Raw genomic sequence first — 15,673 nt, forward strand, 5'->3', positions numbered from 1 at the left:
AGCAACACAAAGCAAGGATTCGTAACATGTAATTCCTTACTCTCGCAACAGATGGCATACACTACTTGCACAGTTGCTCTTGACTGTGTGTCATATCTGTCCCAACATGCAGTTGGAAATATACTCTCAGATGCGAGATTGACAAAGAGAAAGGGCGGTACGTGCCATATCTGGCACAGTATGCGGTAAGAGGTTAAGTGGCAGCATACTCTTCCTCGGCACTGTAAAAGTCATCAATCCTTTGAATGTTTATGGTTTTATATACTGACATAGAATTTCCCAGCACTTTAGAAAATGAAACTCAGGGGGAAAACACGTTTTGAAAGACCTTTGATCTGCAGCAACATGTATCTGCATATTTTCGTATTACGAAGGTATAAATTTAAATTCCACCAAACAATGCATGTCACTTTCTGAAGCATTGAAATTGAGTCTGCGATGCGCTTTTGTAAGCGTCGTAGCTCATTCGTGTGATCTCGTCAGCTGATGACAGCAATAGGACACGTGATGTAGTCAGCCAAGAGCAAGATCACTCTTAAGTAGTGCGAATACACAAATAAGTTAATGGCTTAAATTAATATACATAGCATTCACATATAATATTGGTCTCGGAGATTAATAAGTTGGAAGAGAAGCTAAGCTAAGCTTCCACATATAATGTTGATCTTTCTTGCGCATGTTACACTTCAAGTTACATCACACAAATGTGCCAGTAAAATTTTTAATAACGAAGCAAATGTCTCATCATCTGGGCTCGAAATACTTCTAAATGGTCGTCCTCAATGAGTTGATTTTTAAATGAGAGTCAAACGCTTTGTGATTTAAGAAATTCATCGTACATTCTCGCACATAATTCGTCTTGCGTACAAGGAAATCTGCTTTGAATGTAACGCTTTTCAAACCACCATTCGCAATATTTTCCCGCGGCCTGTTAGAAATATGTTCGTTTCAGCAGTTGCAAGAAAGTGCCAGATAACTGGCGTCACCGAGCTTGCGCGGCTACGATGACGCAGGAAGCCCATATGTTCGTAAGTGTAAAACATTAAAAGATCCTACATTATGTCATAAATGAAACACGACATCAAAGGATACTTCAAGAGCGTCGGGATTTCGCGACCCATACTAAAGTGCATAATTTGGTTTAAAATGCATATCGGTATGTAAAATTTCTTGGAGTACCAATACTCATGTTTGGTTCTTTATTATAGCATAATGCCATATGTGCACTTGAAATGCAGCGAACAGTTGAAACTAGCCAATAGTGTGAAATTAAACACTTTGTTTCAAATAAATTGACTGCCTCAGTAGAAAGGATTAATAAAAGCCAAATCTCTTTAGCAAACCAGCAAAAATAACTTCATTGTTCTGTAAGGCGATTAATGCTTGACTGTCAAAGGTGGAAATAAAATCTGAAACTATTAACATATTTGAGCCTGCCGTAATTATGCGAACGTATTTTAATTCATTTGATAGCTTCCGGCCACAAAAATCCGTTTTGTTATCATTTAACGTGAAAGCAATAAACGAAGAGGAAACAACAAAATCACTGAACGTAAGCACAGGTCACATGGAGACCACCCACCTCCCCACCACAACTGACTGCTCTGTGCATCAGCCCCGTAGCTACGATACTTCTGAACCGGGGCAATATAAAGTAGTGGCACCCAGCCACACTTCCGTAACCAGAAGCGGGAGAAGGTAATACTCATACACGACTCAACTGCGCATGCGCAAGAGCCCACCCGCAACTGCTCAAACGAATCTAATTTAAACAGTTGTCACGTCACGCTCATCGGAGGCAATTTGTTGTTATAAAGCATAGTGTTCCTAAAGCCTTTGGCACACTTTACTGTTGGGATACGCTTGCATCAGCACTGTTTTGTTGTTGTATACGGCGCATTTCCTTTGCAACTTAAGTTTTATTTTCGTTTTTTTTTTCTCCCGTTCATGTTTTGTTGCTGCAGTATCATTCCGCAGTAGCGGGATACAATAATATCCTTTGTTAGAATATTGGTTCTTACCAGTCAAAATTCACAAAAAAATTAACTGAAAACTAAATGAAAAATTCCTGGAATTCTAAACAATTCCCGGGTTTTTCCTGGTTTTCTCCCGGATGGAAAAATTCCCGGGTTTTTCCTGGATCGTAACACCCTGTATCTGTGTGTTAAACACACTGGACCTACACCTGGAGTTACAGCCTGGGGTGCAATTTCGTATGACTGCAAGAGCACTCTTGTATTTGCCTCACACAACCTGAAACTGTTGTGGCAATTCATAAGCTGCTGTAACCCAACATACATTATGTTGCCTAGGCCTGCTCGACCATCAGATCTGCCTCCATATGGGACATCATTGGATGACAATTCCAGCATCACCTACAAACAGCATTAACTGTTCCTGTACTGACTGACCAAGTGCAACAGGCGTGGAACCCCATCCCACAAACTGATATCTGGCATCTGTACAATGCAATGCCTGCTTATCTGCATGCTTGCATTGAACATTATGGCAGTTACATTAATAACCATTGTAACAGCTTATCTCGCACTGACAATCTGTTATCTTGCAAGTGCAATATTAGTTTTATCAGTACGTGTTAACAGGAACAACAACAATAACCAGTATGCCAGCTCATACAGTGCTGCCCTGGCCCAAGCTCACTGCTACTGCCATGGTTGGTTGGTTTAAAGATTAAAGGAACCAAACTGCGAAGGTCATCGGTCCCTTGTTTCATAAAAACACAGAGCATATTGAAACTATCCACTAGTCAGGCGAAGCACCAAAATAAAAATTCCGGGGGAAGAAAAGCCCCAAGGTCAAAAGTAAGACAACATGGAAAACGGAGCACAGCAACAAAAGCAACATATAGAAGAAAGGCAGAAGGAATTAAAACTGTACAGCAGAGGACTGTGTCCAGCCTAAAAGATTAGGGTGGAGTCGAATTACAACACAAAACTAAGTGAAATACACAGCACAAAAGAGGGTGAGGAACCCCGCACAGTCATGGTCTCCTTTATTCGCCACAGCTTGTTGGGTGCAGACAGAGTGCTCCATTCATCTCCCCACATCCCAAAGACCCGACGGTGCAACACCGATCAGAGATCAGTTGCCGGGAGGCCGATCTCCAACATCTGTTTGCGGGTAGCCTCTTTGGCTAACTTGTCGGCGAGTTCGTTTCCCGCTATCCCAATGTGTCCTGGGGTCCATATGAACATCACCGAACAACCACGCTGTTCAAGAGTGTGAATGGACCCCTGGATAGCACCAACAATGGGATGGCATGGGTAGCACTGGTCAAGAGCCTGCAGACTACTGAGCGAGTCACTGCAAATGACGAAGGACTCTCCAGTGCTGGTACGAATACGCTCAAGGGCAAGAAAAATGGCTGTCAGTTCTGCGGTGTAAACACCGCAGCCTTCTGGCAAGGAGCGCTGGTCGACATAGTCCGCATGAGCATAAGTGTACCCCACACAGCCATCAACCATCGAGCCATCTGTATAGATAACCTCCGAGTCATGGTATGCGCCGAGGAGAGCAAGGAATTGGCGGCGCAAGACTGCAGGAGGAACTGAATCTTTGGGCCATTGGGCACTGTTGCCAAGTCACTGAGTATTGGTTATTCTTTGCATTGTGGCCCCTGTTAATACATATCGATGAAATGAATATTGCACTACACTAATTTGGGACCACTATTAAATGATTATACAAAAATTGGCTTTAAAAATAATTTTGTTTGCAAGAGAAAACAAACTGACACTTTCTGGTAACACTGGGGCATTGCACTAAAGACGTAATGAGTGGTACATTTAGCGTTACTCCAGCTACGTACTGCAATAACGAAATTGCAAATATCTGCTGAAACACTAGAGAAAATGCACCTGGCAACTCTTAGGGGACACCGTGTGTGTGTACACACACGAATAATTTTAAAAACTGTATATATGAATAATTTTAAAAAGAGCCTGTCATTCCCTTTTGGTTTTCAGTCTAGTGCAATTTTTTCCTTCTTAATGTTCCCCACTACTTCTTACAATTGGTTACAGAATAAATTGATTCAGTTTCTTATGATCAGATAGACAACAGGTGTTACTGTCTTCCTCAATTTGCAGCTTGCATCAGTTTTTCATCAATTGGAACGGTACTTACCGTTTGAAAATTATCACTTTTTTATTAAAAATAAATGCATATATCTGGCTAGCCCAGAGCACAGCGTACTTTATTTGTTGGCATCAAATTTAAGTTACAAGACCTCTCATATAATCATACAGTCAGCATATCCTCTACTATGTAAAGATAATCTGATTGTGGATATATTAACTCCATTCTGTAGACTGAATTTGCCATTTATAACTGGACACCAATTGCTACACTTGATAACTTTCCTGGTAACACAACCACCACTCTTTCATGGAAAGCTGCAGTAGATGTTTACATTTACTTTGTTCCACTCCTCATTTTGGGGCAAAGGACTTTAGCTGTCAGCTGAGGCATTTTCTTTTCTTTTTTTTTTCTTTTTTAAATGTGCTACTCATGAAATGAAAATGCAAACTACTCTCTATGAATTTTACAAATACTGGTGTTGTCACCCATAGTCTCAGAGAAAGTTTACCAGTTTTTCACAATGGGTCAATGGTTCCTTATCTTCAGCACATGTAGCTTCTATGGCAGAGGAGTGATTATTAACACTCACTGGTGTTACTACAAGGGCTGCCTAAAAAGTATCTGACCCTTGGCCAGAAAAAATATTTCGAATACCTGACTGGGTTTGGGACCCTAATCGCCTTCAAAGTAGGTGCCTTGTGCTTGCACACACTTAGCCCAATGATCCTTCCACTGCCGGAAACCCCTCTGGAAGTCTTCTTTTGGAACGGTATTCAGCTCCATCGCCATCTTCCGCATTATCTCTTTTCTCTCAAAACAGGATCCTTTCAGTGGCGTCTTCAATTTTGGAAACAAACAGAAGTTGCAAGGAGCCATGTCTAGGGCGGTTAGCTGTAATTCCACGTTTGGCCATGAAATTTTGGATCAAGTGAGATGAATGTGCAGGGCATTGTCATGATGTAGTTGCCAGTTTTTCCATCGTCCACATGTCTGGTCTTTTGCCGGATAACATCTTGATAGTACACCTTTGTCACTGTTTGTCCTTTCGGTGTGTATTCATGATGCACAATTCCACAGACATTAAAGAAGGCAGTCGGCATCGCCTTTATTTTGCTTCACACCTGCTGCACTTTCTTCGGCCTTCGAGACTCAGGATGCTTCCATTGCGATGACTGTCTTTTTGTTTCTGGGTCAGTCTTACACCCGTGACTCATCTCCAGTTATCACGGTGTTCAGAAACCCAGGATCAGTGTTGGTGGTGTCCGAAGGCCATGTGCAATGTGAAAACGAAGGTCTTTTTGCTCCAGTGGCAACAAATTGGGCACAAATTTCGCAGCCAGCCACTCAGTGCATGTTCAAATCATCACGCAAAATTGAATGTGCAGAATGTTTACTCATTCCAAACTCTTGGGCAATCTCCCGCACGGTCAAACGACGATCTGCCATCACCAAATTTTGCACCCTCTCAACAACAGTTGCACTCTGAGCAGTTTGGGGCCTGCCAGAACACTGGTCACTCTCCGCTGATGTGCGGCCATTTGTGAATCGGTTGAACCACTCCTTAATTTGTGTTACACCCATCGCATCTTCTCCAAACACCGCCTGAATCTTAAGAATTCTTTCACTTTGAGAATCACCAAGCTTTTGACAAAATTTGATCCAGTTATCTTTACTCAATACATTCAGTCATCTTGAGAGAATCGGTAATCCAATGAACGTGTTGTGTAGCACCTCACTCAGAGACAGCCATGCAGCGACTGACGCACTGGAAGGAGGGGGCAAAATTCATGCATATGCATAAAGGTATGTTCGTTTACTGCGTACAGTGGTGCCGTAACAATATCACTGACACACAAATCTGGTAAGCCTACTTCCCATTGAGAACATTCTCTTATTAACCGTTTCCACTCCAGCAATGAGTGGTGCTCGACATTGTGAATTTTGTTTTCTATTCTGATGTCGAGCCTCATTCAACACGATTTTTCATAGCTCTCATATGTGCCTGTCTCTAATCTGGCTGTACTAGTTGGCATCAATGCTACTTAGTGTGCATCTAGAGAAGTCTATGTTAACTCTGTATCTAACTGCAGCTCTTGTGTTAAGAAAAATGTTGTAATTATTATGTTCAAGTTTGTAGGCACAACACGGGTAATTCTTCATGTAAAGTCATTTTTGAGGAAGAGAGAGTAGAGCTTTTAGAAGAATGTGTAAGTCAAAATGAGAGTGACAATGATTTTCATGATGACAGTGATTCATTTCTAAACAAATCAAGTGAAATGACCATGGAAACAGTCCACCACGAAGAGTTTCAAAACATACCACACAATGAAATGTTTCGTATTGTAACCCTTTAGTAAATATATTTGAATGAAAATGTACTTTTTGTTTTAATGTATATCCTAATTGTTGGTCAGTAACCTCATTGTTCCCACAGACAGACTCGTGCAATTCTGCGCTCTCTGAGCATAACCAGTTGTGGGAGATAGAATTGTCAACAGTACTATGAACTAACCAGTAGATTGATAAATTTTGCTATCTCTAATTCCAATGTAAGTTCAGTCTTTAGTAGATAATTAGGAAAATACCTGAAACAAATCCTAAAGTTACAGCCCAGACAATGTTTAATACTTCTGCACTGAATCTTATTACTGAAGAAAGAATAGCATAGGTTCTTACAACATAGAGGGTACAGTCTTTGGACACTACACAAAGTATACATCGAATCTTAAGAGCCACATTTTAATAATATGACCCCCAAGAGTTATCTGACAGTTTAGTTATCTCTAAACTGATCTGATTAATTCCAGTAGGCACTCCATCATTAAATATTTGTTTCATATCTTTTAAGTAAGGTTTTTCAATTATAAAAACTTATTACTTCACTGTAGGTAAGTGTCACCTTTATGTAATTAAGGTGCTGTAATTCACATTTGTACAAAACAGGACTATTCTTAAGCAATTAAAAACTGTATTTTCCAAAGACTCAAACAAGAAAAACAATTGATGATGATTTATGGAATCTTTACATTTGTGACATCTGACATTATGGAACAATACGTAAAACATATTTACAAAAGTCAAATTTCAAAAGGTACAACTACACAGTAAAAATACAACAAAATATGGTCACCAATGATATAATTCAACAAGAATTAAGTATAAATTTGTATCATTTCTTTCTTACAGACATAAGCATTTGTAATATGCTTGATAGCAAGAAAATGAAATACAACTCTGTAAAATTATCCTGTGGGATTAGAGGTCTGATGACTTGCAATTGAAACAAAATAATACTTATGTCTTCACTTACAAACAATAAAACATGGGGCAACTAGGAAAATGACAATGGTGACTAGTAACGACTTCTCTGATCCCATTTAAAAACTGTAGCAGCACCTCGAAGTTCTCAGCCAACAGCAGTACTTGCACTTCACAAAGTCATAATAAATACAATTTCGGGCTTGCCAGTGACAGTTTCTGATTTGTCACTTAGAGCTAACTATCTTTCCACCGTCTTCATGGCCTTGATACTTGGGTTTACCATGAGTAAATGGGATGTAGCGGTACTTTATCATGTGCTGAAACAAAAATTTGGTTGTTTAAAAAATGCATATCAAAGTGATTAATATGCACAACAATCGTATAGCAATTAAAAGCATTCATTTGGGCAGAGCCCAATATTAGTGTTGCAAATACACGTGCATGACATGTCACTGCTGCTAGGTAAGTGCTATTCACTCTCAGTGATGATGGCAGTAGTGTAGGATAGGTAGAAAACTGTGAGATTTTAGAATCTATGCCTCCCTGGTGTGCGAATCTCTTGTGTTGCTATGGGCAACTATGGACACTGATTTTTTAAATTCTGTGTATTGAGCTTTGTGTGTGTAATTCATGTACTTTGCTTAATGTATTAATAAACTGTCCCAATCAGAAACCGCCCATAAATTACTCTGCTAACAGTTTATGGACCCAGAATTATAAATCGGGTATAATATTCTAAAAATAATTACGAGGTCACCGGCTCAGGGAACTTGGCAGCAGCGCGCGGTAATTTGGAACGACATAATCGCTAAAATCATGATGCCAGTAAATACCAATCACTGCCTACAACTGAAAAACTGATGGGAAGAGAAAACTACAGTACCTGGCAGTTTGCTATGCGAACATATTTAGGACACTAACAATTGTGGGGATGCGTCAGTGGCGACGTACAGGACACAACTTAAGTTTGTACAGCAAGAGCCAAAATTATACTCTCCGCCCATCCGTTGATATATGTTCACCAGAAAGATACATCTACAGCAAAAGAAGCATGGGACAAGCTAAAGCAAGTCTACGAAGATTCTAATCTCTTCAGAAGGATAGTCATTAAAATCTTTACTGTCAACCAGACTGGAGAATTGTTCGTCAGTAGAAGAATGTGTGTCAAAGATAATTTCCATGCCACAAAAATTAAATGGCTTGAATTTTGAAGTTAAAGAAGAATGGATTGGGTGTATTCTGCTTGCAGGATTACCAGACGAATGTAAGCCTATGGTTATGGGCTTAGAAAATTCAAACGTGCCGATCACAGGGGACTCCATAAAAGGTAAATTGCTGCAAGAAATAAACGATGAAGCTTGTAATAAACAATCTATTAGCGATGCTGCTCTATGGCACCTGGGACCCTTTTTGAATATTACAATTGTACAATAGTAGAAAAAGCAAGATGCCATCTCTTTGAAACAAATTTGCCAAATAAATTTGCCAAATAAATTCTGGGCAGAGGCAGTCTCCACTGCTGTTTATTTGATTAACAGGTCTCTGACTAATGCACTAAAGAACAAGACCCAAGAAGAAGCTAGGAAAAACAAGAACCCGAATCTTAAGCATCTTAGAATATTTGGAAGTAAGGCATATACTCAAATTCCAAGAGCCAACAGACGAAAATGGGACAAAAAAGTGTTGAGTGTATTTTGGTAGGAACAAGCATACAAGACTTTTTGAACCTAACTGTCAGAGAATCAAAAAATGAGAGATGTGATTTCTTATGATACTTTGAAACAGTGTAAAGAGAGAACTGAGTAAAAGGCACCAAGTCTACTGTTTCTCCCAATGACAGAAGAAGCAAGATGAAGTAACTACGACTGAATTAGAAGAAATTGAACCTGAGAGTGTAACATCAAGTAGCAGTTCAATGAATACTAGCAGCAATGACTAAACAAGTCCAGACAATCCAATTAATGATAATGAGCAAGTGCAGCAAATACAAAGGTCATCGAGAATTCCAAAGCCAAAGAAACTGTATGACTCAGTCTAAACAGTCAACTGACTCCAATCCTTCGACATTAGAGGAAACTATGATGTCAGACAACACTGAAAACTGGTTGAAGGCAATGCAAGACGAGTTACAATCTCACAAAAAGAACCACACGTGGGAGTCTGCTGATTTACCTTCAAATAAAAAGCCATTAAAGGCAAAATGGGTATTTAAAAGAAAGAGATGAAAGGTCTCATTGTACGCTATAAAGCATGGCTAGTCATAAAAGGTTGTGCCAGTCATAAGACATAACTCATTAAGGTATTTATTTGCTATGGCTGCTAAATGTGATCTTGACATTGACCACTTACATGTTGTCACAGCTTTCTTACAAGGTGACTTACATGAAGAGATTTATGTGAAAGTTCCAGAAGTAGATCCAGTTACAAAGACAGTGAAAGATAATGGTGTAAAAAGACTGAAAAAGGCAGTATATGGATTGAAGCAAGGTGGTTGCTGCTGGAACTTGAAATTAGATGGTACACTATTGAATCTACACTTCAAAAGGTCAACAGCTGATCCTTGTGTCTTTTATAAAAATCAAGGTTCAGACATTTTAATAGTTTATGTTTATGTGGACGATATGCTCATTTTTAGTAACAATTCACAAGACAGAGATGCTTTTAAAAACAAACCCAGAGAAAAATTTAAGCTGAAAGATCTTGGTGAAGTTACCAACTGTTTAGGTATCAGAATTACTAGGAACCACAAAGGTTATTTGTGGATGGATCAGACACACAATGTGGAACAAATTCTCGACAGATTTAATATGAAAGTGTAATCCAATATGTACACCACTGGACAGTAATCAGATGCTCACTCATGACGTGGCTCCAAAAACAGAACAAGAGCAAGAAGCTATGAAGAACATACCCTATTGTGAAGCAATAAGTAGTTTAATGTATGTTCAATTAGGAACAAGGCTGGACCTAGCCTTTCCGATAGGAACTGTTAGCCGTTTTTGTAATAATCCAGGCATGTCGCACTGGCAAACAGTCAAAAGAATCTTCAGATATCTAAAAGGCACTACGGATATGAAACTTTAGTTTTCTAAATCAGAGGACTGCCACACAGTAGGTTATTGTGATGCAGATTGGGCTGGAGATTCTGAAGACAGAAAGTCAACAACTGGATCTCTCCTTAAATTTCAAGGAGCAGTGATATCTTGGCAGTGTAAAACAGCCAACAGTGGCCTTATCTACAACTGACGCAGAATATATGGCTCTGACCTCATCATGTTATGAGGCTCTATGGCTTCAAAGGCTATGCAATGAAATATCACCAAACCCCAAAAAAGACCCTGTTAAACTATTATGTGACAACAAGGCAGCAATTTACCTGTCTAAGAAAAGCGGCTATAAGACTCAAACCAAACATTTAGATACAAGACACCACTTCATAAGGGAAAAAATAGAGACAGTACAAATTACTGTGGAGCATGTACCTTCAGACCAAATGCTGGCAGATATGACGACAAAATCTCTGACGAAGGCACGCCATCATCTGCTACTGCAAGATTTTGGACTGAGAAAGTAGTTTTTTTGTTTTTGCGTTTGTGCATCTTTTTTGCAGGCATAATTCTAGTGGGGGTGTGGGATTTTAGAATCTATGCCCTCCTGGTATGTGAATATCTTTTGTGTTGCTATGGGCAACTATAGACACTGTGATTTTTTTTATTCCGTGTATTGAGCTTTGTGTGTGTAATTCATATTAATATATTAATAAATTGTTCGAATCAGAAACTGCCCGTAAATTACTCTGCTAACAAATACTTTACATTTACTCCAAGTACCCCTCTCACAAATTGGCATGTTACAGGGTGTCACAACACATCAGTGGGTACCTTCCATAACATACTAGACACACACTGTTTTTACAACATTCTTTGCTCTTCATACAACATTCAGTCTGTTTCAATTTAATTCTGTCGAAACGTGGATTTTAACTGTTGATTATACACTGATAGCATATGGAAGTGGGAATACGAATTGTGGTACATAGGTTTGATTAATGGGTTCTTTTAAGGGCAACTACAACTGTTACTAGTTTGCTCTTTTCTAGTTCTCATCAAAATACGGTGGCTTGCTTAGTATCTATACAGATTAAAATACAGAGGCTCTTATCTTTCTAAAATAAATGTTCACAATTTTAGTACTTTCATTGTGTGAGATGCTAAAAAGGTATGGTTTAACATTCCAATGACAATGAGGTTCTCAGAGACAGATTACAGCATGAGACTTGATTTGAGGAAGATGGGAAAAACTAGGGGAAGATGGAGATGGGAATATATTCAGGGCCAGTATGGTGCCAGTACACCATACTGGTACCTCTGACAAAAAGTAAAGTATTAAAAGAACATTATAAGGCGAGCTTTGAAGACATGAGGTACGAGTGCTGCAAACGAAGAGGTTGACAGAGAAAAGGAAGTGGGCTAGAAGAAACCAATGTAAGACAAATTACAGTTCCCAGGACGGCGGTGGTACAGGTTACTATTTTCCCCATGCACCACCAGCTACAATTTGCAACTTACTGATGCCTTCAAATTATGAGTAGATGGAAGCCGTTTGCAGGCAGTTTGAAGAGAACTGTTGAAGATAGGCTGGTAACAGTAAATGTTAAAATAAACCCAGCCTAACAATTACTCATTCGGGGCTCGTTATATTATGTCCAATGAAATGGCGATTGCGGATGAGGCACTTTTGTCTTGATTAAATATTGTTCACACTACTTGCCATATTGAGCATTGTTTATCTGTGAAGGAGGAGATTGACACTTCGTCGTCCCCATGTAGGGGAGATATTGTCCGATGAGGCGTCGTGTGATTCACAGGAAGAGACTATGGAGTCATAGGCGTCCGCGTATGACATCATATATTACTTTGGGGAAGATGTGCCATTGGCGAATGCAATTTTTGGAAACTATTAATGCTGAATTTAATTATGGTGGTAAAACAGATCATGTTGATGGAAAATTTGATACATATGCTGTTCAATTTCCTTCTTTTAGACGTTATAATATTAAGGATGAAATCCATTTTTTGCTAATAAATATCAGAATGTAATTACTAACAATGTGAAGACATATTTATCGTATTAATGTTAGGGTTGAGAGACTAACTTTGGATAGTAGCGCTAATAAGAAATTTTTTGAAGAACGAGGTAAAATGGGAAAAGTTAAAGCTTTGTATTAGTAATAAGCTTGGTAAATTTAGTATTAAAGGATTTGAATCTACTGGTGTTCCTTGGAGGAGGTATACTGGTAAAAATTTATATCGTTTTGTCATGTATAGTCATCCAGAGAAATCTGTACCTGTGAGTAAAGTTAGTGATTGGACAAGTATTGAAAAAAAGAGTGCGGTGCTAGAAATACTCTTTTCCAGACTAATCCTTTTTATGTAGGTGTTCTTGTAAGTGGTAGTGAGCTTAAAGCTGATGATGATGATCAATCTGAAGTGAAATACGTACCCATAATGGTTAAAAATATTGTAACACTAACATTTTGTAAGAGGAAAGGCAATATAACATCTTAAATAAAAGCATATTGTTCCAGCTCATGCCGGCATTATTTAAAAAAAAAAAGCTGGGAACACATCAGACATTATCCTGATAGTCTCCGGCTTGCTTTCCTGGTTCCTGATACTGAATGCTCGAATCGACAAACTTGCAAGGACATTTTATGGAAACAAAATAAATGTATCAGCAGCTGTTATTGTACTAGAGGACTTGTGGTATTATAAACCTAATATGAAGCAGCTTTTAACAATTTATAGAAGCGTATAGAGAATGTGTGTTTATGCCTAATGGTATAGGATGTGCTAATATTTACTACAATTTTAGACAAGGTCGTTACAGACCTTTGTGATATACTTATTACAACCTCAATAAAACTGAACCTCAAAAGTCGTGCCTCAGGTGCACAGCTGCAGGCCATCCTAGAAAATTGCCTCGTGGTCAAGGAGGCATCCTATTTTATAGGGTAAAATGGGTAGGCTTACACTTATTTCTAAAAAGAAAAAAGAACTTTGTGTAAGTGTGGTAATGAAAACTGCATTCACTGGAAGTTTGAAAATATTCATAGGTTGTATGAAGTACTGTATTTCACAAGATGGCGTCATTCTACGTATCCAGAGAGAAGAAACAAGAGAAACGTAATTCCGAAGATGATGTGACGAGAACGAGAACAAGCAAATAACTTTCACCATCCTCAAATGCAAGCCGGGACATGTGCCTGCATGAATTGCCAGGGCGTGTTTTAACAGTTCATGATTCATCCGCTGTCGCCCAAGATGAACCGGTGGCCTTTGTAGGTCCCCACCGCTGCTCCTCTTCGCTGGGCTCTAGGATTACAACTCCAGCGATTCCGGGATACCCATTAAGTGACATCACGCAATTCCTGAAGGTATCTACTGTTCATAATTGATCACATAGCCAGCTGCATCTCACAAGCTTCTTTTGTGGCATATGTTGTGAAGCTGGATGTCTCTGAAGATCAACAGGTTTCACTTCCACCACTCACCCTGTTGATTTTTTTTCACTCCAAGTGGATGTTAATATGTGTAGTGGTGGCACAATATTTGTCACAATGATACTGATTACCATCTAAGACATGTCATACACAATTACTCATGCCAACTTCCCCACGTCACTGCCCCAAGACAGAAATATGATTGGGAGTGGAAGCATAATATGTAATATGTTTACACAATGCAGCAGTCTGGCTTTTGCCACATAACATGTTGGCTCATCAGTAAAGATTGCTTCTGGTCCTTGGCTTCATTAAATATGGAAAGTGAGTGTGTGTGTGTGTGTGTGTGTGTGTGTGTGTGTGTGTGTGTGTGTGTGTGTGTGTGCGCGCGCGCGCAGGGGGGTGGGGGGGGGGGGGGGGGCGACATGCACACGCGTGTTTCAGAAGAAGAGTGAGCGTTACAGATTCTCAGAACCACTAAACCACTACGGGTTGGAGTAAGGTTGAGATGTAAAAACCATCACAATCAATTAATATTAGTGTAAAAATCCACAGTTTTTGTAGTGTCTAAAATGATCAGCAACTTTTAGTGTCTAAAATGATCAGCAACTTTTAGTGTCTAAAATGATCAGCAACTTTTAGTGTCTAAAATGATCAGCAACTTTTAGTGTCTAAAATGATCAGCAACTTTTAGTGTCTAAAATGATCAGCAACTTTTAGTGTCTAAAATGATCAGCAACTTTTAGTGTCTAAAATGATCAGCAACTTTTAGTGTCTAAAATGATCAGCAACTTTTAGTGTCTAAAATGATCAGCAACTTTTAGTGTCTAAAATGATCAGCAACTTTTAGTGTCTAAAATGATCAGCAACTTTTAGTGTCTAAAATGATCAGCAACTTTTAGTGTCTAAAATGATCAGCAACTTTTAGTGTCTAAAATGATCAGCAACTTTTAGTGTCTAAAATGATCAGCAACTTTTAGTGTCTAAAATGATCAGCAACTTTTAGTGTCTAAAATGATCAGTTAACGTAAGTAACAATATTTATATCAAAGTTTAGTCCAATAGAACCATGTAAGAAATCAGCTTTACATTTCTGGAGGTTCTGAGAAACAGAGATGAAAATAAATAAAATTTGTCTTTACGACAACCCTACTCCGTAATAAACTGTCAGCACACATTATCATGTTTACTACTCAGTTCATACTGACATGGGGGGGGGGGGGGGGGGGGGGGGTAGTTTCATTTTACCTAATACACTACATACTCTTAGGATTTACTAGTTTGTCATAAGTGCACCATGGCAAGGCAAAAGAATTTCATTCACCTACAAAATTCCAAAAATGCAACAGTTTTGGTGCAATTAGTTGTACATAGTTATTGTACCAGAATTCTAGCCGAGATGGTTTTGTCAGTTTTCCTTCTCTCAACTTCCCACAAAGGTAGGTGATATACAAATTTATCAGTGTAGAAACTTACCTTTATCTGCCTCTTCATTGTAATACAAAACAGAGTTATGAAATACATAACAAGAATTGGCCAGAAGACAGGAATGTTGAAGCAGTCAAAAAATGTACAGATGACTGACAATATTGTGGACTTTACCACCGAATACCAGAATTTGAACTCTGGAAGGCGACGGATAAATGGCCTGAATTCTTCATTTGCCTTTGTTGGAAGTTCAGGACCATCATCTGAAAGAAAAAAATAAAAAGTGACAACTGTTCAGAGTTAGGACAACAGGGACAAAAGGGACAAAAGGGAGAAGTAGAGTCTCAAACTACTAATTTTAAAACAACAAACAGATTACAA

At 39.0% G+C, this 15,673-nt stretch overlaps 2 protein-coding genes across 4 annotated transcripts in view; one reads left to right on the forward strand and one right to left on the reverse strand.

Moving 5' to 3' along the window:
* The window catches only part of LOC126475138 (coenzyme Q-binding protein COQ10 homolog A, mitochondrial), a 97,312-nt gene that overhangs the window by 43,652 nt on the left and 37,987 nt on the right, over nucleotides 1–15,673 (forward strand). The gene's annotated exons all lie outside the window — the stretch shown is intronic.
* LOC126475139 (protein RER1) overlaps nucleotides 7,223–15,673 on the reverse strand; it is an 86,693-nt gene continuing 78,242 nt past the window's right edge. The window contains exons 5-6 of the mRNA XM_050102746.1: nucleotides 15,341–15,555; nucleotides 7,223–7,679 (exon numbers count right to left, since the gene is read on the reverse strand). Coding sequence (XP_049958703.1) covers nucleotides 7,587–7,679; nucleotides 15,341–15,555 — 308 coding nt within the window. The 3' untranslated portion in view covers nucleotides 7,223–7,586. The remainder of the gene's footprint in view (nucleotides 7,680–15,340; nucleotides 15,556–15,673) is intronic.

Source organism: Schistocerca serialis, chromosome 4 (assembly GCF_023864345.2).
Source record: "Schistocerca serialis cubense isolate TAMUIC-IGC-003099 chromosome 4, iqSchSeri2.2, whole genome shotgun sequence".
Lineage (NCBI taxonomy): Eukaryota > Metazoa > Arthropoda > Insecta > Orthoptera > Acrididae > Schistocerca > Schistocerca serialis.